Source organism: Rhopilema esculentum, chromosome 7, assembly GCF_057945365.1.
Source record: "Rhopilema esculentum isolate cy_ngs chromosome 7, ASM5794536v1, whole genome shotgun sequence".
NCBI classification, from domain to species: Eukaryota; Metazoa; Cnidaria; class Scyphozoa; order Rhizostomeae; family Rhizostomatidae; genus Rhopilema; species Rhopilema esculentum.
In genome coordinates this window covers 13,473,828-13,496,696 of record NC_142821.1, presented here as the reverse complement: position 1 = coordinate 13,496,696, position 22,869 = coordinate 13,473,828, and the positions used below count along the sequence as shown (strand labels likewise).

The following is a 22,869-nucleotide window of genomic DNA, read 5'->3' as shown; positions in this document are numbered from 1 at the left end:
AAAAGGGAGGGAATAACTTTTAAAACTCACCACTTATAAACAATAAACTCTATTGTATTTTTGTAGACATGAAAAAAGTGGGTATGGACATATTACACTATTGTTGATATATATGACTGTTGGCTCTAACATCCCTGACCCCTGAAATCATTTGTTCAATAAACTGTTTTTGAAAGGTGGTCCTCAACGTGCCGTTTTCTTTTTTCTCACCAAGTTCACATGGTTGCTTATCCACTTAAAGATGCCAGAAATGTCTAAATCAGAGATCAAACTTTTATTGAAATCTCGATAATGCTTGTATTTACATCCAGGAATCTTCTTGAAAGCCTGACACTCAATAAGCTCTTTCATAACTTTTTCCATATCACGAGAGACATAAGGTACATTATGCCTACCACCTTTAGCAACAAAGCTGGTGCCTTCATCCCATTTCTCAATAACTGCCTTGCTTGTTGCCAAAGCTTTGCAGTATCTGTCAACTACCTGATGGTTAGATGCATTTGGCCCAAGCATTCTGATGACATTTCTAAGCAGCCTATTGAAATGCTCCAGTGCCAGATCGAGTGGTATGTTGCCTCCGAATCCACTTTTGTTTATCACAAACCTGTTCCACATTAGTCTATGTGCTGCTTGCTCTGAAAGAAGACAGTACCTCTGGCAGATCAAGTACATGCACTCAAGTGCATAATTTGAACTTCGTCTACCGTCACCTTTCAAATAAAGCAGCATAAATTTCCAGCTTCTGAACAGTCTTTCTCCATCACCTTCTGCAATGGCATCAAAAATTTTTTTTACCACCATTCCATACTCCAAAAAGGCAATTTGGTAATGGAAGATGTCATCGCTGTTAGCTGAACCTGAACTGTGTGATGCCTCATGGAGCCTTTTTGCGTTGCCATTTCATTTGAAAATCTTTCTGCAACCAGGAAACTTGCACATATTGTTTTCATTCTGGTTGTTGGAAAAAACAAGCTTCGGCAGATTTTGCTTGTTGAAGAAGTTCTGTTACCTAAATGCAAACGAATTATATATTTTCACAAGTTTTAAGTGTAGGCTTCTGTTACCAGGAGGGTGCTTGCAGGTTTACCTACTTGGGTTTATAAAAAGGTTTGTTCATAATTGTTTTGACATAAACAATGTGAAAGGGCAACATCTTGCTAAGATATTACAAAGTCTTTTACTCGTGAACTCTATACTATAAAGCATGCATAACAAGTAATCAAATTAGTTCTAAGGCAAACCTTGTCAAGCTGGAGAATGTATGTGTCAACAATTACTGCTGAGAGTTGTTCCAAGAATTTTCTCTTATTCTCCACAGTTTCATTATTCAAATAAGAAGAAGGTGATTCTCTTGTGGAACACCATCAAGTGACTGCAACTGGAGAATTTCCATTGTGGCAGCTATTATTCTGCACTCCACTTCCATGAGAAAAAACTGTTTGCATGCAGCATACCTTGATCTGACACCTGATCCTACATTTCTCCTGTTTATCAAAACACTGTCAGCAAAGAGTGTGCAGTGATCAGATGCAGCAGATCCACTATAAAAATTGTCAAATCCAAGCTTTAAAAAAATAAAATGACTGTGATTAGAAAACTTATACTATTAAAATTAAAGAAATAAGCATTCAATTTTCATATCTAAAAAGTTGAATAAAGGCAATAACCTGTTTTTTTAAAAAGCCATCTAGTCATCTATAGGGAAAACAGTTATTTTTTGAAAAAAACATTTAATAACAAACAGAAGCTGTTTGTATTGGCTAGGAAATATACCCAGTTTGGGATCGAAATACATGATGACATAAACCACATGACCAATAATCCAAAACAAACATTTTATTTTTGTTCAAATAAAAACATCACTGAGAAAAAAAAAGTATAGTTTCATCAAAAGGGTTTTTTTAAAAATGTGAATTCTTTTAACCTGTAGAAATTTCATTGCTGCATGAAAATCTGCTATCTCAAAATGGAGACTTTCTAAACGTTCTTCCTTGGTGAAACCATTAGAAAGCTCCAATAGGCAATTCACTCCCCTCTCAACAGACAGTTGGTCTCCAACTTCTCCTTGCTCTGCAAATAATTTTTCATTTTCCATTTCCTTTTTAGGCACTAATTCGTGTAGCACATGCAACACTTTCTGGATCCCATCTGAATCATTTTCGTTTTCATAGATGCAACCATGAAAAGTCTGAAATGTAAAGTTAGGGTCAAATTAATACTTGTTTTTGAAGCTGTGTCTACAAATGTATAATCAAAAATCGTTACACGAGACTTTTCATACATCATAAGAAGTTGAATCACAAACAAATAAGGTGAATCTTAATTCATATTGTTTATCTGGATATGCACATGAATATAACTAAGACATATGTGTCCTATCCTCAGCACAAGAAGGGCAATATAAGCACATAACGTCTTTCAATAGGAATTAATTCATTGAGACATTGCAAATACTGTTCAGTATCCATTCCTATCTCATGAAGGGCTTGTGTCCATAAAGAAGACTGTTTTTACCCTACATTTGTTTGATATCCCTAAACATTCAAAACCTTTGCCCTTCTAAAGGTGAATAGCACTGTACAGTGATCAACAATTTTATCTTTTATTAACAGAAGGTGTTTCTCTTTAAAGTGCCTCTCCACCTAAAATCTTTTATGACGTTTATCGATAGGATACTAGACATACATTACGTCAATCGAAACTATTTCGCAATTGGACTTATAGTTTTTGTTTTCTAATGCGTCAAAGTTGTAAATATTGACGCATTACGTAATCAGTTTCGATTCAGCGCCGCGCTGCGAATGAATGAAAAGTGGCCTCGGTCGAATGTTTCTGACGTCATACCGGGAACCAAAAAAATGTATATAAGGCCTGCATACATGGAAGGCTATTGAAAAACTAAATCAATATGCCGGCAAGGTGCATTTTACCAACTTGCAGTAACATACCCGATAAGAATCGATGTATTGCACTTCATCCAGTGCTGTTTTACAACGATGATCGCCCTGAGGCTAAAAGAAGATGCAAGAGATGGATCAACTTCATCAACTCGAAACGGGCTGATCAGTGGACAGCATCTTAACATTTGGTCATCTGCTCTGCACACTTCACCCCAGACAGTTTCACTAGGAAAATTTTGCTCCCAGGGACAAGCCCACGGCTTATTACTGATAAGTTGGGGTAGTACCGTATCCGACCATATTAGAGTCAAACAACACGGCGAAAGACAGAGAAGGAATGATGACGGACCGAACGCGAAGAAAGGTAGGGGTTATAGAAACCACGATATTTTCTCCAGTGTTAGATTTACCAGGGTAGTCGTCTAATGAAATATATTCGAATTTATTTAATATTTACATCAATGCTGGCCAGATAAGATCATTAATCTATTTGCGGTGTGTTTCTTTTCATGGTTAGATTTACAACAACATTTCGGCCTACAGGCCTAAATAAAAATTAGCTACCGGCATTTTGAAGTTAGGCACTGTTTTGTGTCGTATTTGTAGCAAATTTTGAACGAGAGCAATAAGGTATTATTTTTTTATATTGTTAGGTCCTGAGAGGGTCTAGAACAATCCCATTGGGCAAAGCCAAAGGGAATTCTACCACGGATTCAACCATAGGCCTAGATAAGCTCGCTGCAACCGACGAACAGCCAAATGTTGCTGGTCATTCAATGGAAGACGAAAACTACATGGATAATGAATCATATAATCCAGAGGTATTGAAGAAAACAATTATTCAGATTTCTATCGTTTAAATTTGTTTTTAATTAGTAGATTTTCATGATTTTGCACATTTGAAAACACGCCCCCCTGTAACTCTTGCACCTAATTATTTTCTAGGTACAACAACATCAAATTCCTAATGTCAGCAACAAAGAAGCTTGTCCCAGCTGCACTGCTCTTTTAAAACAGAATCGTATTGCGAGGAATCGAATCGTCACTTTAAGGGTACTGTTATCAAAACAAAGACTGAAAAATCAAAAATTGACAAGTAAGTTCAAACAAATGTATTATGTAAGTATTGAAATCAATGACGTCAGAGAAGGGTGGGTGCGGCATCACCGTGTCAGAAATTTTTATATATTGAGCAAGAAAAAATCAATTTTAATCATAGTAAGGTTTTATAAAGGATAAGAAAAAAACTGACACGTTTTTAAGTCGCACATTTTTTCGGAGAAATAAACGTTATTAAATGCTATAAAAGAAGTAGCCTTCAAGAACCCGGTTTAGCCATAATCAGCCAGGAAAAATATTTTTTTTTCAAATTTGTAAATAAATTTTTGTTAACATTCCATAATTACCAGGGCAAATAAAATAGGAAAAATGCGGGGGGGGGGGGGGGGGGGTCTGGGAGGAAGCCTAAGAAGCATGGGCGGATTCAAATGGCAAGAAGTGGGTTGTTAGATTATGATTGGATTTTTGTCACAACCTTAAGGTGACTAAAAAATGATGGACACGTCCACTTTCAAATTCAGTTTTTATCTTTGAAGAAACTTTAAAAAATAGGTGGGCATTTTTGCTAAACAAACTTGAAACAGAAAACTGCACCAGTCAAGCCCTTCAATAAGGAGGGAGGTCTAGGGATAGAGGGAGGACTGAAAGAAAATCCAGTTTTGGTGTTATGGTAAGAATAATTTTATCACAAAATTTTTTCACTACAATGTAGGTTTTTGTTTTTCCCAATTATTTCCCGAATGTGCAATTGATTCTGTTTGATCCAGAAGTTTCTTGCATTCTAAATGGCTTCTAAATGGCTTAAATCCTTCTACAAAGCTTTTCAGCTTAATTTGGCCCTTTAAATTTCAAGGCTTCTGTTTCACTTTTCTCTCTGTGACAAAAGCTGTGGAAAAAATGTCCAAAGTCCAGGGATACCAACTCCCTCTTTCCTGAAAAGATCTGAACAGGGCTTTGCCCCTCCACTAAAGTGCTACCATTATAGCCTTAATTGAGGTGGCAACCTTGCAAAGAAGAGTGCAAATATAATATCATAAAATTGCACAAAGAGCACTGAAAAGCCTATTTTGGAACTGATGCCTATTTAATACTTAGGATGGATCATCACTTGAATCCAGCCATTTTTATTGTGGTGAAAAATTGATTTCAGGGAGAGTAAGGAAAACAAAGAGGTCACCTAAAAAGAGCGATTCTACAAAAATTATGTTCGGTGATCTTCCAAATGAAGCTGATAGTTCTGAGGAAAGTGATAATGAATCATTGGAGGAGCTTGATTTTGATTGTGAGGATGAAGATATGTCAAGTTATGAACCATCTGATCATTCAGACACAGAAAGCGATGTAGAAAGTGACACTGAAGAGGCTTCTAGGTAAATTAATTAGTACCATTTACATGTGAAATATGATTGTATACTACCCACCAATTTAAAATCTGGTTTAGTTGTCGCAGACATTACTATGCCATTACTTTTGCTCTGATGAAGCCCCATATGCTGAGGTAAAATATTAGCTATCTTTAATCCACTTGTGTTTCATTGTTGTTTATTATCTGCACATTGCAGTGTTTCTTGTTTTAAACATTACTATTCTATGCAGTTTTGCAGATAATTAGCAAAGAAAACATATCTTTCAAATTGTTTAGTCAAGTTATGCATATGTTCAAAATTTACTTCATTCTGAAACACAGGTTCTTAGCTACACATGGAAACCTCCGGACAGAACCAAAATTCATCTCATTTTTGGTTCAAATCTTGTTGCTCTTCAAGTTCTGTCATTTCTGCAAGAGTGACAACCCTAACATTAAAGCAAATAAATGTGGAACAATGCTGATTGTTTGGAGCCACTGTATTAACCCAGCATGTCTGAAAGAAGATCTTTGGAGAAGTCAACCGAAAATGACTGGAACTAACATACCTGCCGGCAACTTCCTGCTCTGTATGTCAACATTGTTAGCTGGGGGCTCAATCTCAAAAGTCAGACAGATTTTCAATCACATGAATCTTTGCACAATCTCGTTCACAACTTTCTTCAAACACCAAAGGGTAAACATGTCAAAATATTAATCAAATTTGCTATTTGAAGCTAATTCTGTTGAATCTAAAATGAGTTGATGCCCCTACTTGGAAATTGATTTTGTTATATTTTGAACCAAAAAAACTGGCTAAGTAATAGTCTCTCTTTATTTTATGACTAAAAACTTCATCCTTGTAGAAATGTGCTGCAGTATAGGGTTCATTTTTTACTTTAAGTTTCAGGCAAAATGTTAAGTGGATCACACAAAATTACAAAGAGGGCACATATGTAGGCTAGGGAAGTAGAGTGGCAAACAAAACAGGCTTAAGATTTAGAATATTTTCTTGATTATATAACAAAAGTTTCTTATGAAAGTTTCAGTACACAAAAGTTTGAATTGACAACCAATAGATAACATACAAGTTTCTTTTCCAGGAAAAATTCCACTGGAAAGTATATCAGGCTGGTCTCCTTAGAGCACTCATGAGTCACAGCATGGGTCACAGTGCAAAATATGGCACTTATTCGGTTTATTCATGCTCTCAGTCGGCTGTGATACATTTTGATCTTGTGCAGGTAAAAATTTAATAAAAGACTGTTCTTGAATTTTTTTTGCATTTATATATACAACATATGAGACAAGCGATTCAGGCATGCAATACACAAGTATCTACTTCAAATCATCCAAAAATACCCATGATATTATACTTCCTGTGGTAATACAGAAAAGCCCATTTTAATACTTTGTACATAATTTACATTCCAGAGAAATCAAGCTGGTAGCAGCAGTGCTATGGAATTATATGGATTCAAACTCTGTCTCGAGACTTTACTGAGAGATGTCCCAATTTCCAAATTTGTCTCAGATCGCCACATAGGCATATCAAGCTTTATACAAGTAAAACAATCAAGAAATAATTCATCGTTATGACATCTGGCATGTTGCAAAAAGTATGTTTAACAGCTTTCTTTGTATAATTGCCTTGCAAACGTTTTCAAAGAGTGTTTTCTTTTTTGTTTATTATGATTCACAACTTCCTTCCATTATTAGCACAATTGCAAATCTTACCATTATTAACACAATTGCAAATCTTATAATTTTTTATTTTTGACTTCAGAAGTGAATAAAATGTTAACAAAACTTGGCAAAGAAAAGGGTTGTGAAGTCATCAACGAGTGGATACGATCATGTGTTAATCATGTGTATTGGAGTGCCACAACAACCATGGATGGGAATGGTGATGTGATACTTGCCAAGTACAAAGCCTTTTTAAGCCACATACTAAATAAGCACGAGAATCTACCCAACCCATTATTCAGTAGTTGCAGTCATGGTCCAGATTTAACAAAGCGCAAATGGTTGTTAAAAGGTTAGTTATGAAAATTGCTAAATTTTTAATCATTCGAAAGTAGAAGCTCATTCAATGTACAGTACTAATGCAAATCTTACACCTGTCTGTCATTTTATCAACATGTCATTTAACTGCAGATTCTGATGCATACGAAAAAGTCTGCAAAGCCCTGACAAAGCCAGGATTCCTAAAAGGCATAAAGAAGCTTTCAAATGATGCGCAGACTAGCTGTTTGGAAGGTTTTCATTCTGTAGTCAATCAATTTGCACCAAAGATGATTTGTTATTCATATGTTGGAATGTACTGCAGGTAACAAATTAATATACAAGTCAGTTTTGATAAAGATTCAGAATCCCTGAAATCCAAAGGTTTTTTTACAAATATTTAGAGATTTGAAAAAAATTTATATTAGCTTCATGAGATGTAAATAAAAACTTTAAATAACTTTGTATATACTTTAAAATATCAAAATTGGATAATTCCAGGCATGCTCTAGCTGCAATACATTTCAATTATAATGTCAACCGTGGTGTAAAAAGAAAGAAGAATGGGTCTGTGCAGATTAAAGTAGCCTACCCAAAATTCAAAAATGGTACCGCAACAGTACGTGATGTTCCAGTGGCACAAAATTTTGGTTAGAATTCCTTTTTTAAATTCTCAATTAACATTATACTTAATTTTCTGAAAGTTTTCTAATTACATATTTGCTTTTACAGAATTTCACTTTGACTCAATAAAAAATCTAATACAGCCCTGCTGCAGTTAAGGTTATAATTTTGAATTAAATAAAAACAAATGGCAATAGACAATCAAGGAAATTTGAGCTTCAGAATTAAGGATTCTCGCATTCTGTATAAAGGAAACTCTTACTGAATTATATCGACAGATTATGTGGAAGACATTTATCAGAACATCCTTAATGGCATCAAGTCACCAACAGTTTTACAGGATGCTATACATGAGTTGAAGGATCAAACACCTCCACCCATGAACTCTACACTGAAGAAACAGCCACGAATTCTAGCTGTTGAAAAGCATACTGCAAGAAAATCATTAGTTGCTACTGATGTACCACCAACAATGCCAGGTCAGCAATTGTTTCATAACCCATTGATCAAACATATCCTCGGTTAAAATCATATTATAATGATAAAAGCATCTTTCTTAATCCATGCTGTATAATCCTGATTTGCAGAGCAAAAATATGTTACATACATACAATCAGATACATACAATGTACCTCTTAGCATTAAGAAACTTTTTCATGACAGTTAACCAAATTGTACAAACTGCAACAAAGCAAAGATCAAAGCCTCAATGCTCTGTTTGTAAGCATCCGATGAAAGGACACAAGAAAGTCGACTGTCCAACCAATAAATAACATTAAAATTGTATGGTTGAGAAAGGTATCAAAGTATCAGGGAGAAGAATTTACTTTTGGAAACTTAGATTTACTCTGAACTATTACTCTCAAACCCCTTTGCATTTCCTGCCAAAACTGGAAATTCTTGTCGAATTGCATTATATGCACAGGCCGGCAAGGGAATTCTTTTGTTTCCAAGGCGACCGTGTATCAACCTCCTGAAGGATCTGTATGAGATACTTCGTAGGAACCTGAAGGAAAAAGAGAACACTGAATGATGTTTATTTTGTAATGAAAACTCACAACACAATGAAATATATTGAACCATATAAAAAACCATCACACATTAGATTTAATTTTAAAAAAAGGAAAAAAGTCTATGGTACCCTTAACAACTTTAGCCTTATGAAAATAGAAAATGTGTTAACTGTATATAAAACTCTGTTAACTTTGGATACGTATACTTGTGAAAGTGCAATTTGTTGCTTAAATTTGAAAAAAATGCACTTACTTATTTTCAAATCCAGTACGCTTGTATCTTGTTTTGTCTTTTTTTTAAAGCTCTGTGCTATCACCCCTAAGGACCATTTATTGAGGCACACTGGTTTAAACCCAGGGTGCTCAACTACACATGTTGGAGTCTGTTCGCCAATATCTTGCCTTACTTCTACAGTTGTCAATGATGATATACAACCTTTAATTTCAGTGCAGCATTTGCATTCTCTAGCATTGGCAAGTCTGTCTATAGCACAGTTTCCACATTTGCATCTAAAGAAAAAGGCATAATCCTTATAGATCTGAGGCAGTTATCCGTAACTATTTAACATAAACATTTATATTACTATATCTCTAGGTATTCACTTTTGGATTATGTAAATTACGTACAAAAGGGGAATATGGCTCAATCAAAGACCCACAAGTTTTACTTTTCAGGGGGCCCCTTCAACCAGTTTGTTATTTGAGGTTATAGTTTTCGATAAATACTTTGATTTTGGTGTAAATTGGTTAAATTTGCACCTCGTATTTCGGTATTCAAGTATTAAGGCTCGAATGTAGAATAAATGAAAAATGAGCCCTAAGATGCCAACGACTCATATATTCAACCCAATTAGATTCCTAAATACATTAATATGAGATGGAAAAACATTCATGCCCACATTCGAATATATCGTTATTACTTTGGTCTGTGCCTATCTATTCCGGTTTGTAGAAATACGGTATCTAGGGGTAGAAAGTCTTTGACTAAAAACTCACCAAGAGTCCAGTTGTTCAATGCCTTCAAAACGTCTCGATAAGATGCTTTCTTCTTCTCGACTTTCCTGAATAGCCCTTTCATAATTTCGAACGTACTCTTCGTCCGCAACAGGATCGTATTCGAGTAGGCCATTATCATCGTCCGTACTTGAATCGACATCAGCGGCCGCGGCGGCACCTATTTCCTCGTTTCCCTCAACCTCTATAGCATAATTCTCTTCAGACTCATAATCATAACTACCATTCGCATTAGACACATCGCTTTCGGAAGAAGACATGGTAAAATATTGGAAAGATTGAACAAAGTACGCACAGACACGGTCTTTGTCGAGATACGATTCCAATATGGGTTCCCGGTATGACGTAGCTAAGGCTCATTCCCAGTCCCCCCTAAAACGCGGTACTGCATCGCGAGGGGTGTGAAATAAAACCCCTATATTTCTGAATTTCTTTACAATTACACAACGAAAAATGGTTTTCTAACTTCCTATGTTCATTGGTCTTTTGTTTTCATAAACTCCCTCCAAGGTGAAGGGGCACTTTAACATCTAAACAAATTAATATACATAACAGAAAGGCTGCTTATTTGAAAATATATATCACCGTTTGTGTAGGCTTGTTTGTAAGATCTGTGTATCTATGTTTCATGTGTTTCTTCAATGTTGGTAAAAGAAATTGGAGACATGGAATGTGTGTTGAGCAAAGGCGTGCCACAAGAAAGACATAATCGTCTCGTTGGGCTTTATGTCTTATCGTTATGCTCTATCCTGTTTGGTAGGAATTTCCCATATTCCAGTTCACTAAGGTTTCCTGGTGGTTTTTCACTTCTTAAATCATTGCCTGAAACTCTATTTTGAGTTGTCATATAGGTCACCCAATGGAACATTGAATTTTGATGTTGCTCACTCATGTGGTGTACATTTTGCTGGTAGTCTATCTTGTCAAAGACTATCTTCTCCAACCTTTATTTACTACAGCAAAATCAGGTAGCTTTCTGCATGCTACAACCCTTTCTTCTTGATCTTTTTCAATAGTTTCTTCATGCAAATCCCTTCTGCTACTTAACATTTCTCCTGCTCTAGAAACTTGTTCCAAGATTGATGAATCTTGTAGCTTACCAAATTCATCTAACTTTTTGTGTAAGCATGGGTGGGAGACAGTCAGTTTCACTGCTCGAAGTCTGGCAATTGCTGCCTAAAAAAATCATTAATGTCTTTATATTTTATAATCAAGATCTCAAAATGAAAAAAAAAACCACTCATAAAGAATGCTACATGATTTACTAGCAGCATTTAAAATTGGATATTTCCAACAACTTCAGATGATATATTTTTGGCTTTTTCATATAGTGAGCGGGTAGTAATCAAACAATAAACCTCCAACTCAACAAGCCAGAACATATTTTGTTGGGCAAATCTCTTACTTGGCAATTTCAACTCTAACACTAAAGGGTTGATTTTACCTTATGCTGTTGATTTTCCACATGCACAACAGAAGATCTATAACACACGTGCAAGTATACAGGGTGTGAACCTGGGTGTTGCTTCTACAGCACAATCCCCCTTACTAATGTTTTAGGACAGCACAGCAAAGCAAGTCAAAGCAAGAACAGACAAATGTGTCAAAAACTTTGCCTAAAGGGAGGTTTTGGATCCTAATTTTTAAATTGCAAATACACCTCTTGTAGTAATGTTCAGCACACAGTCAATATGTTTTTTAAGAATTTAATAGTTGATACTCACTGTTAGGCTACAATGCTGTAGTATAATGGAGATTATCAGCTGCAGCGATGAGAGGTGAGATGATCGTGTTTTGGCACAAATTGCTACTGCCATACAGAGTGGTTGAATCCACTTTATGTTCTGATTTATCCCTGTTTCTTCATTAACAAGCACTGTCTTTCGGTTTATGTCACATTTTCTGAGACACGCTGTTTTAATAACTGTATGCAACAATGGGCACTTTTGCTTGAGCTCTTTATTTAACTCCATGAAGCTGAATTTGACGATGTCATCTTTCTTCACTGCACGAAGCATACTTGGCGATTTTCGTGCACACAGGACAGCACATTCTTTGTTGATAACTTTCAAGGCTTGAGTTATCATGTATGGCCTAATTTGATCACATCTCCATGCAGCCACAGCGATTTGTTTGAAAGTTCCCCTTAGAAGCATTTTGCCAAGAGGGTTTAGAGATGGGCATAATTCCCTTCTTCTCGTTTCATTTTGCCATTCAACTTCTACAGAAACCTTAGGGTAGTTCAATGTGTCAGCCTTCTGCTGAAAAGGTAAGTTCTCTTGGTTCTTGTTTGAACTCTTAAGAATAAAATTACATTTATTCGTTTGTGTGAACACATGTTTTTTAGAGAGAGGCGTGGAACAAAATGACGATCCGACGAGTCTAATCTTAACAGCAGGTTCTTCCAAAGTATTTCTTTTAACTTGAAGTAAAGATACGCTGTTGTATCTATTTTTTAGCTCTGCGTCTATATCCTTAAGTTTCAAACCAAGCGAGTGTCGTTTCTTCAAAATAGTAACGCAATATTTGCAAATGTATGGAGATGAAAAAGCGATGGTGAAGGGCAAGTCACTAATCTCGTCAACGGCTTTGAAGCTAGCTCTACCATCAACCAGATTCCTGTCGTTTGCTTGGATAAGTTGTTTCGCACAGAAAGCACAATTTTCTAACTCTGCACCGGCCATTTACTTTGAGGTAATGGAAAACCACAATTGTTTTTTAATTATGCAGAATTATTTCATCGCATAGCTAATTTTTCCTCGATATCTGGGAAAATGCTCAGACAAGGTTTTGCGCTCGGTTACACAGAGGACTATTTGGGGTCTGGGGCTCAGGCTATGTAAATTGGGCCCACGTAACCTATTAAAATTTAAAGTTAAATTTGTTTGCAAGCAAGAACTTGACTGCCACGTTTTTGCTAACTACACTGGAACGAGGCTAGACAGGGGTTACATAATTACTTACAATACATTTTTAAGTGCTATTTCTAATACAACAAGATCATGTTTAATGCAACTGTCATTCCAAGAGTGCCTGCTAGCGAAATGCAAAAAATTCACCTACTTAGATGTGCATCAGCACCCTTCGATTTTCTAAAAACAGGGAAGATTCCAACGAGGAAGAATAATTTTGTGCCTCTTTTGCCTACTGTTTCGTCTTCTGAGAATTGTCCAAAAAAAGAAAAGAAATGTCGTTAAAGAGAAATTTTTGTCAAAAGTGCCCAAGAATCAACCTGTGCTGTCCAAGCCTCCCCTAAACTCTTTCTTGAGTCGTCCGGTTAAACCAAAACAGCTAAGCATTTTTTATTATACTCAAAGTAAAATCCGCCGTGTGGAAAAAGACAAAAGTGTATCAGCTTCATGCTCTGCATCTGAGAAGTCTACTTTAGAAGACATCAGCTCTAGATCTAAAAGGGATGCTCTTGAATTGAATTCTTTCGAAAAGATATTAACAATGATATCGGGAAATTTTACAAGATTACCATTAGTTTTGGGGCAGCTCAAAAATATGATCTCCTTTGCAATTTTTGGAAGCCAAATGGAACCTTTAAGTTTCCCGCCAATGCAGCTGGACGCAGGTTTCAGTTCAAGTGGCTGAGTGAGTTTTCTGGCTTGCATATTCTCCTTCTTTGGATGGAGCACTTTGCCTCAACTGAGTTCTTTTTGGTGAAGAGAGTAGCCATAATGCCTCCAAGCTACAATATCTGTTCAAAGCTCTGTTAAATTGCTGGGCAAAAGCTCAAGAGAAACTAAAAGATCATATTTTGAAATCCACGGTGCATGGATTTTCTAGCATCAGAGCATTGGAGTTCAGCCGCTGCATGGAAAATAAGGCAACATCTATAGACGTGCAATTGAACAAGAAGGTTTCTGACCAGGTAGCCAAGAACCGAGAAAAGCTCAAACCTATCATAGAGGCAATTATCATGTGCGGACGTCAGCTAATCTCACTACGAGGCCATGGTGATGATGACACCTACGCTGGAGACAAATTAAATAATCCTGGTAACCTCCAAGCTATTCTGCACTTGCTGGCTAAATGTGGCAAAAATTTCGATTTTGCCACCTATCGGTCGAAAACAACACAAAATGAATTGAAGCTGCTGACATTGGTAATGTCGAGCAAATGGCAATTGTTGTGAGGTATGTCGACGCAAAATCGGTCATACGGGAACAGTTTCTTGGTTTTTTCCCTTGCAGCAAAGGACTTTCTGGGAAAGCAATCTCTGAAACGATATTGATGCCATCCATTTTTGGGTTAGACATGAGGCTATGCCGCGGACAACGGTATGATGGGGCGGGGAACATGGCAGGTCGATGTTCAGGTGCTGCGACGCGCATTCAAAACACCTACCCAAAAGCTAGGTACGTTCACTGTGGCTCTCTTGTTCTGAATCTTTGTGTTGCCTCTTCCTGCCGTTCAAAACATGATGGGCCAGGTTTGCTGTATTGAAAGAGCAAGTAATGGTAAATAAGCCAGCGTCAAATCGTGACCGTTTGATCAATGTCTGTTGCACAAGATGAGTCGCAAGTATTGATGGCCTTGAATATTTTATAGCTCTTTTTCAGCCAATTATCTGCGCTTTTGAAGAGATAAAAGACAATGTTGACGGTACATGGAATGCTGCTTCAATTGTTGATGCATCTTCTTTGTACCATTTGACATTAACATTTGAGTTTATTCTCACGCTTACCGTTGTTTCTCGCTGTCTGGAGGTAACATTACCTCTTACAAGACAGTTACAGGCTCCAGAAATGGATGTGGTGATATGCAACGAAAAATTAACAATTCTGTTTGCAGTTTTAAAGAAACTTCGACTCAACATGGAACGCAGATATAAGACATGGTACGAAGAAGCTTGTCGTCTTGCAGATGAGGTTGGATCCATCCCAAAAAAACCAAGAACAGCCTCGATTCAGACAATGCGAAATACAGTAAGTCGCCGCATATAAGAAATGTACATATAAGAAACTGCAGCCTGCCAGCACAGAGAATATTTTCTCCTCTATAAGAAAAAAGTTAGCCTCATTTTTTTCCCAATTCCTTATAAATGATGCTAAATGGAGAAAATCTTTTAATAAAATTTAAACTTTTTCCGAGAAAACCAACTGAACAAATTGAACGAAAACAGCAATACAAAAAACAAATAGCTTTTTCTATATAAACCAGTTTTAAAAAGAATAGTCTGCAAAACCTTCTGGTTGGATTAAATTGTCATCACTGCCATCAGCAGTCATAAGTAGTCCTGTTCTCTGAAACAGTTTCTTTCTGTTACCAGGATATTCAGAGTTAATTAACTCCCATGCACTACCTAACCATTCAGTCAAAAGAATTCTCCTTTCACTTGCACTGAAAGAAGACTGCCATTTCTCCAAATTATCACTTTCTTCTAGATGTTTATCTAGTTCCTTTCCCATCAATTTCTTTATCAGAAATCCTTCTCCTTGATCAATAGGCTGGCACTGGTCAGTTTCCTCTGGAGGCAATGGGTAAACAACTGTTGATGCTAATTCTCTGCAAGTTGCATGAAATTCCTCTGTCATCTGACAACCAAGGTTATCAAAAAACAAAACATTTTCACTGCTTTTATCAACTGCTGGAGCAAATGTCTGCTTGATCCAGTTTAGTGCAACAGAACGATCCATCCAAGCATTTTTTTGCCAGTTCACATGTACTCGCTTGTCATATGCATCCTTTTCTATTTGGGAAACATTGCCTTTTCCCCTGAAAATAATGGCAGGAGGAACATGTTGTTCATCTTCTGGACTTATACAAAGCTGCAGGGTACATTGTCTCTTGTCTAGTCCACTACCTGGTTGGGAGATCCATACACTATTGGTGCCTTTCTCATCATATGTACTTTGTTGGTCAATGACAAATGGACATGGTACTTGATCCATATTGTACCTTCTTGTGGGAACCCAACGGCCCCATTTGTCATCAAGCTGAATTGAATAATTATGTCGCTTTCTTGATTGGACATCTTTTCTTAGCTGACGATGGAAGGATTGAATAATAGGAAGCTTTTCAGTGTTACCAATCTTCTTCTTATTTGTTCTGCGAAGAAGAAGAATGAAATTCCTCTAAGAAAATCTATGCAACCAATTTTTGGAGCCTTTGAAGTTGTCAGCCACTTCGTCACCATAAAATAATCGCAATGATTGTCTCATTTTTATCTTCAACCATCTTCCTCCTACTTTTAATCCTCTAGATCGGTGTTTTCTGAAGTCAGATAAAAGTTTCTGCTCTGCAAGTGGGTACTTCTTCAAGTAATAATTCCTCAAACGACTAAATTCTTCAAATTTAGACCAGCGAACCCTTAGTCGCTGTTTCAATATGAGAGTTAGAAGCTTCCCTGGTGCAACCACTGATGATATGTTTGATTATCTAAAACCATTACTCAACAAAGCTCCTGAGAAGATAATTTTAGTAATTGGGACTAATGATATGAATAAAAAAACACCTGAAGAAATACTTAAGAGGCCTGAAGAGCTGAAATCATTTATACATGCAAATCTACCACAGTGTCATATCATAATTTCTCAAATTATACTGCGAAAGGACAAACCAGATCTTGACAAAAAGTGAAAGACATACTCAATCAAGTCGGATGCGACATCTTGCGAGAAAATACAATCCAGATGGAGCACTTGGGAAGACATGGTCTTTACCTGAATCAGCGAGGAAGTTCCCAACTTGCGAAAAACATCATAAGTAAGCTAAAATCTTTCTGAATGAGAAATAAAGCCTCACACCAAGATAAATTTCCATCAAAGCATTTTGTACAAAAAAATGTTGATAAAAGTCTCCTAGAAGAAGTAACTGTCCCTGAAAGGATTGACACAATAAATAAGGTCCATAACAAGAATAGCCATTTAGAACCCCAGTCTTATAACGTGACTGACAACAAATACAAGAAACTAAATGAATTACAACTCACAAACAAAAATGGTCTTATACTAGGTCATATTAATATAAATTCTATCAAAAACAAGATTGAACTTTTTAAGCCTATTATATCAGGAGGTAAAGTTGATGAAGTCACCATAGCTGAAACAGAACTTGATGAGACCTTCCCTACCAGCCAGTTTGTTATTGAAGGTTTTATGAGACCATTTCGATTCGACCGTAACAAAAATGGAGGTGGACTATTAGTTTACATAAAAGAAGGCCTTCCGGTTAAGCAACTCTTAAATTACAATTCCCCCCAAGCATTGAAGCGATAGCTGGAGGAATTAATCTGAAAAAACAAAAATGGCTACTCCTCTGTATGTATCGCCTACCATCTCAGTACCAAAAATTTTTCCTCGGTGAAATAAAAAAATGCCTAGACTCCTTTAGCAACAAATTTGAAAATTTTCTGTTCATGAGAGACCTAAACTGCGAAATAAGTGACAGTCGAAATAAGTAAATTTTTGATGGATAACTATAACTTTGCTAGTATTGTCAAGGAGCCAATCTGCTTTAAATCAGCTAAGTCTAGATGCATTGATTTAATTCTAACAAATAGAAAATCCAGCCTTAAAAGCAAGACAAAATTTGAAACGGGGCTTTCTGACTTTCACACAATAATCCTGACATTTCTCGAAGGTGGGTATATCAAGAAAGGTCCGAGGATAATTCAATACAGAGACTATACAAAGTTTAGCACGATAAACTTTACACATGATATTGCTAATACCATAAACGATTTATCAGGAAAAGTGTCCTTTGATTGTTTAAGCACAAACTTGACAAAAATACTTTATCAGCATGCTCCAATCAAGAAAAAATATGTTCGTGCAAATGATGGTCCGTTCATGACCAAAGAACTGTGAAAAGCAATAATGCAACGGTCTAAGCTAACTGGAACACATACAAGCATCAGAGAAATAAATGTGTCGCAATACTAGGAAAATCTAATAATAGAAAGTTATGGAAAACAGTCAAACCGGTTCTCACGGATAAAGTACAAGTATCACCAATGATTAATCTTCTGGAAAATGGAGAACATCTAAATAACGACCGAAAAATTGCACAAATCCTGAACGAATACTTTACAAATATAACCGATGAGCTAGAAATTACAGAAAATGAAGCCAACCCCTCCCTCGCAATAAACATCGAAGACCCTATAGATGAATCAGTATACAAATACAAAAACCACCCTAGTATTAAAATGATCAAAAAGCAATGGGTACCCCAGGAACTATTTGAGTTCAATGAGGTTGAATTCCATCAATATTTTTGATCAGCTCAAGAGACTGAACCCAAAAAAAGCTTAACCAGTTTATAGCATGCCCTCAAAAATACTTCAAGCAAATTGTGAAATTTTTGCCCCATTTCTTCATATTAGTTTTAACACGTGCGTAGAAAACAGTAACTTCCCTGAAAGCCCCAAAGAAGCTGATGTATCACCTATATTTAAGAAAGATGATGCTTTTGTAAAGCAAAACTTTAGACCTATTTCAGTCTTATGCAAAACTAATGGAAAAGTAGATGAAGCCATATGCTAATACCTTTCTAAATCCTCTAATCTGTGGTTTTAGGGAAGGGTATGGGACACAGCATGCCCTATTACGTTTTGTTGAAAACTGCAAAAAGGCATTAGACAACAGAATGAGCACAGGGGCTATTTTCGTAGATCTCTCCAAAGCATTTGATTGCTTAAACCACGATCTATTAATTGCTAAACTAGATGCATATGGTTTCACAAGAAAAGCTTTAAATTTCATATATAGCTTTCTGAACTTTAGAAAGCAATGTGTTAAAGTTAATAGATCTTACAGTGAATGGAAGATTATAAGCCATGGAGTGCCTCAGGGTTCTGTCCTCGGACCTCTCCTTTTCAACATTTACAGAAACGATTTATTTATGTTTGTGTCTGACAGTATGGTTTGTAACTATGCGGATGACACAACTATATATGTAAGTGATCATATGCCTAATTGCTGAGAGTTCAGAAGAAAAATTACTGGGTATTATATTAGATACATAGGCGCCGACTACGCGGGGGCTCGAGAATCGACCCCTCGGAATTTCGTTTGAAATCCGCCACTGGGCTGAAAATTCAGCGCAGAACAGCCGAAGGAAGGTATAATCCGTGGTGGATTATCTCAAAGAGGAAAAAGCATTCTGCAGTATCATCCCAGAAAAAAGAAACTGTCAGAATTCTATTGAATTCACCAGTGTCCAGTTGTACTGCTGAGAGATCATTCTCTCACCTGTTCATAGTCCTGATCAGGCTGCTTCAGACATGAATCATGATCTTGACATTATCAAAAGCTGGGCACATAATTGGCGTATGATTTTTAATCCCGATCCAACTAAACAAGCAGTTGAGGTGACTTTTTCAATAAAGAAAATTTCAGCCGATCATCCACAAGTTCTATTCAATGACATCCCAGTCATCAAAGTGAATGAACATAGACATCTTGGCATCATGCTTGATTCTAAATTGTCTTTTGTCACTCACATTCAGTCAATCATAATAAAATGTAGACGCAGAATAGGAATAATAAAATTTCTTTCAAAGTATTTGCCTCGCAATACTTTGACTGAATTGTATAAATTGTATGTGCGGCCACACTTAGATTACGGTGATGTCATTTACCACATCCCACCCAAAAAATGCGACTTCAGTCAAGATACCTCACTGAATAATCATATGGAAAAACTTGAATCAATTCAATATTCTGCTGCACTAGCAGTGACTGGAGCATGGAAAGGAACATCTCGTGAAAAACTCTACGACGAACTTGGTTGGGAATCCCTAAGCCTAAGACGCTGGAGCAGACGCCTCGTTCTATTTTACAAGATAGTCAACGATATTACCCCTGACTACACAAGATACCCTATTCCACAATTACCACAAGCTATGTATTCTCTTCGTAATGCAGATGTAGTTGGGCAGATAAGGGCAAGAACGACAAGATTCAAGAACAGCTTTTATCCCGATTGTCTCTCTGGATGGAACACACTTGACCCAGAGATTAGGTTATCACCCTCACTAAACATTTTTAAAACAAGATTATTGAAACTTATCCGACCCACTCCTAAACTAGTACCTACGGTATTCATGATCCTAAAGGTCTAGCTTTTCTTACTCAGTTACGGGTAGGACTGAGCAAACTAAATTATCATAAATATAGACATAACTTTAGAGAAACATTCAACCCTTTGTGTCCCCCAAATGATGGGGTAGAGGACACGGAACATTTTCTGCTGCTCTGCCATTCATATAACCGGTCTAGATCTGATCTCCTCAGTAGTGTGAATGCAATATTGCTCCCTCATGGTTTTTCATCTCTTTCAAATGAAGCATTAGTCAAATTCATTTTGTATGGTGATGAGCGACTTACCATTGACTCAAATAAGAAGCTACTTCAGGCAACGCTCAAATTCATTCATGCTTCAGAACGCTTTTAAATATTCCATTGCTGCACACTCCTATACATTAGCATCTACTTTTTGTCTGTTTACCCTGTATTCGTGATTAGTCTACCTAGTTTTAGTAATCTTACTTTCTATCCTTCTTTAATGCTGTGTGTTTTTATGTATTGGCCATGGGGTAGTCATTGTCTTTCGCTCGCCATGGTATCGTCCCCGTAGTGTAGTACAGTAATTAGGGTAGTATAGTAATGTAAAATTGTATTGTTATTAATTTCTATGAATAAAAAAAAAGATCATTCTCTGGCCTCAGGAGGTTAAAAACATACTTGAGATCGCGAATGTCCCAAGAAGACTAAACGCAGTTGCTGTGATGAACGTCCATAAAAATATTGTAGAAAAAATTCCAGTTGATGAGTTGCTAGACGATTTTATCTCGAGATCATCCGTCCAAAAAACACTTTTATTCTATCGAAGAAACACTAATCAAAGAACTGAACTGATGATTCTGTAGACCATGAAGTTATATCAGCTTTATTTAAATGTTTTGTTGTGTTATTATACATACTACATATGTTGTATTACATTATTAAAGCGACAGGGAATTTCTCTACCTTTTAACTTTTTTTAAATTTTTTTAATTTAAATTTTGAGCCCCCCCCCCCTGGGAAAAATAAAAGTCGGCGCCTATGATCAGATAAGAATTTGTCCTTAAAATCACAATTAACCTCCTTATACAAAAGAGCTGAACAAAAGTTACATACTCTATCGCGTATCACCAAGTATATGGATACTGTAAAACTAAAACAAGTTATGAAGGTCTTCATCCTTTGAAAGGTATACAGGAACAAAGCAATACGACGATGAGAATCCAATGTCACAAAATAAATTTTCAAAATAAATTAAATTTGAGAGTATACTAATATTTTTTACTCTGATGAAGCCCTGTATGCCGGGGCGAAATGTTAGTATACTCTTAAATTTAATTTATTTTGAAAATTTATTTCGTGACATTGGATTCTCGTCGTCGTATTGCTTTGTTCCTGTATACCTTTCATTTTAAAATCTCATTGCAACATTCACAGAATCCGGCAGACAGCCTATCCTGCGGTTCTTCCTTCTCACACTTCATCCTTTCCCAGTTCAACTACTGTCCTCTTGAATGAATCATCTGTGAGAGACGCTTTAATAATAAAAGAAATCACCTCCACGAGATGGCATCACGAATCGCTTATAAAGATGACAATTCTGATTTTACAACACTTTTAGAAAAGGATATTTGATGATGTTTGATGATGTGAAAGCAAAAATAAGCTTCACGAACCTTGAAGAATTGGTCTAATATCCAAAGCTTTTTTCGCCTTCAAGGAAGGCAGATCGCCCAATGTTACCAATACATGCCTCTGCAAACTTCAACGTGAATAGTTTTTCAATACTTACCCAGCTAGAAAAATAGCCCGTCTTGTATGTTGATGAAGTGCATCACTTGTTGGTGGCAAACTTTCACTTGGGCAACCTTTCTTGGTGAACAAATGTCGATGGGACTCGTTTATGTCTCTGAGTGTAGACGTTCTTTGGTACATCAATACCACGAAACAATCTATCATCTTGTCCTCAATATCCCTAGGTTGGCTTTTCTCACCAATCGACAATCTGACAAATGGGATAAATTTAAATAGCAAACAAATGCACTTCTTTAGATACAATAAATCTGTTGATAAATCTTTAAACTAGAGTTTATTCAGCAATCCCAGAAGAATATTTTTTGCTCTGAAGTTCTCTTGTATGTCTGTGACAACAAGCTATAAATTGTACTATCAAAAAGAGAATTTAGTTACTTAAAGACACTTAAAAGAACTTACCTTGCAAAGGTATCCGTGGCCTCAGGAAAAGCTTTCCACGTGTTCCAAGCTAATTTCTTTCCTTTTCCAGAAAATGACGACACAGTGTCATAGCCAGTAAATGCATACCAAAATGGGAGGCCTTTGCAAACGTCCTGTTCCAAAGCATGTACATACGAGTGAACCACCGTCTTGATTTCCCAACGCCAAAATCTATCCATAATTCCTCAACCTCTAGTGAATGAAAATGTGAGATAGCGATAACAACAACATCTGTGTCGACAGCTCTTAGGGGCCAGCCGTTTAAAACTCCAGGTATGGGGGCGGGTTAGAAATTCAAAACAGGTCAAAATTTTTCACACCCCTTCTAATTTTCACTAAAAGTTTTGATACCCCAATAAAAAATAAGAAAAAAATTTCATACCCCAGTGGCTATGTACAGTATCTGATGGAGACCCAAATATTTTATACTTTACTTTACTTGTTCTTTTCAGAGTAGTTTTCTGTTGATTCACTTTGCATTTACCTTTCATTGCTGTTGCACTTTTATTTACCTGAAAAGGGTGCAAACAACAAACACTTTATAAAATTCAGTAAATATATATAAAGCTTAAATTCTCTAGGCAAAATTTTTAATTCTCAATCTGTACCAAAGGCATTTTTCTGAAATTGCTTGTAATTTGCAAGAACAATCTTTGCAC

At 36.5% G+C, this 22,869-nt stretch overlaps 3 protein-coding genes and 1 non-coding gene across 4 annotated transcripts; 1 reads left to right on the top strand and 3 right to left on the bottom strand.

Moving 5' to 3' along the window:
• Positions 1–175: 175 nt before the first annotated feature.
• LOC135683293 (uncharacterized) lies at positions 176–12,665 on the bottom strand. The gene is given in 7 exon segments (XM_089109467.1): positions 176–900; positions 1,334–1,564; positions 1,925–2,188; positions 10,545–10,678; positions 10,680–10,903; positions 11,074–11,135; positions 11,669–12,665. Coding segments are annotated over 7 exon segments (2,607 nt in total). The 5' UTR covers positions 12,644–12,665; the 3' UTR covers positions 176–183.
• LOC135692960 (uncharacterized) lies at positions 2,907–9,224 on the top strand. Its single transcript, XR_016143874.1, has 12 exons — positions 2,907–3,264; positions 3,554–3,721; positions 3,846–3,996; positions 5,110–5,329; positions 5,647–6,016; positions 6,408–6,548; positions 6,739–6,923; positions 7,091–7,342; positions 7,462–7,633; positions 7,810–7,958; positions 8,211–8,411; positions 8,596–9,224. It is a non-coding gene; the product is annotated as an uncharacterized LOC135692960 (transcript).
• On the bottom strand, positions 9,316–10,315 carry LOC135692965 (uncharacterized). Its single transcript, XM_089109184.1, has 2 exons — positions 9,942–10,315; positions 9,316–9,455 (listed from the first exon to the last, which is right to left on the bottom strand). Coding segments are annotated over exons 1-2 (279 nt in total). The 5' UTR covers positions 10,220–10,315; the 3' UTR covers positions 9,316–9,454.
• Positions 12,666–21,763: 9,098 nt separating the features above from the next.
• Positions 21,764–22,389, bottom strand: LOC148960052 (uncharacterized). Its single transcript, XM_089109179.1, has 2 exons — positions 22,190–22,389; positions 21,764–21,980 (listed from the first exon to the last, which is right to left on the bottom strand). The coding sequence occupies exons 1-2, from the start codon at positions 22,387–22,389 to the stop codon at positions 21,764–21,766; spliced, it is 417 nt and encodes a 138-aa protein (XP_088965305.1).
• Between the last annotated feature and the right edge of the window lie 480 nt (positions 22,390–22,869).

Coding starts and splice junctions, on each gene's coding strand:
- LOC148960052 (XM_089109179.1), bottom strand. CDS start 22,389: ATGGATAGATTTTGGCGTTGGGAAATCAAGACGGTGGTTCACTCGTAT. Junction 21,981..22,189: donor GCCACGGATACCTTTGCAAG/GTAAGTTCTTTT, acceptor CCCATTTGTCAG/ATTGTCGATTGGTGAGAAAA.
- LOC135692965 (XM_089109184.1), bottom strand. CDS start 10,219: ATGTCTTCTTCCGAAAGCGATGTGTCTAATGCGAATGGTAGTTATGAT.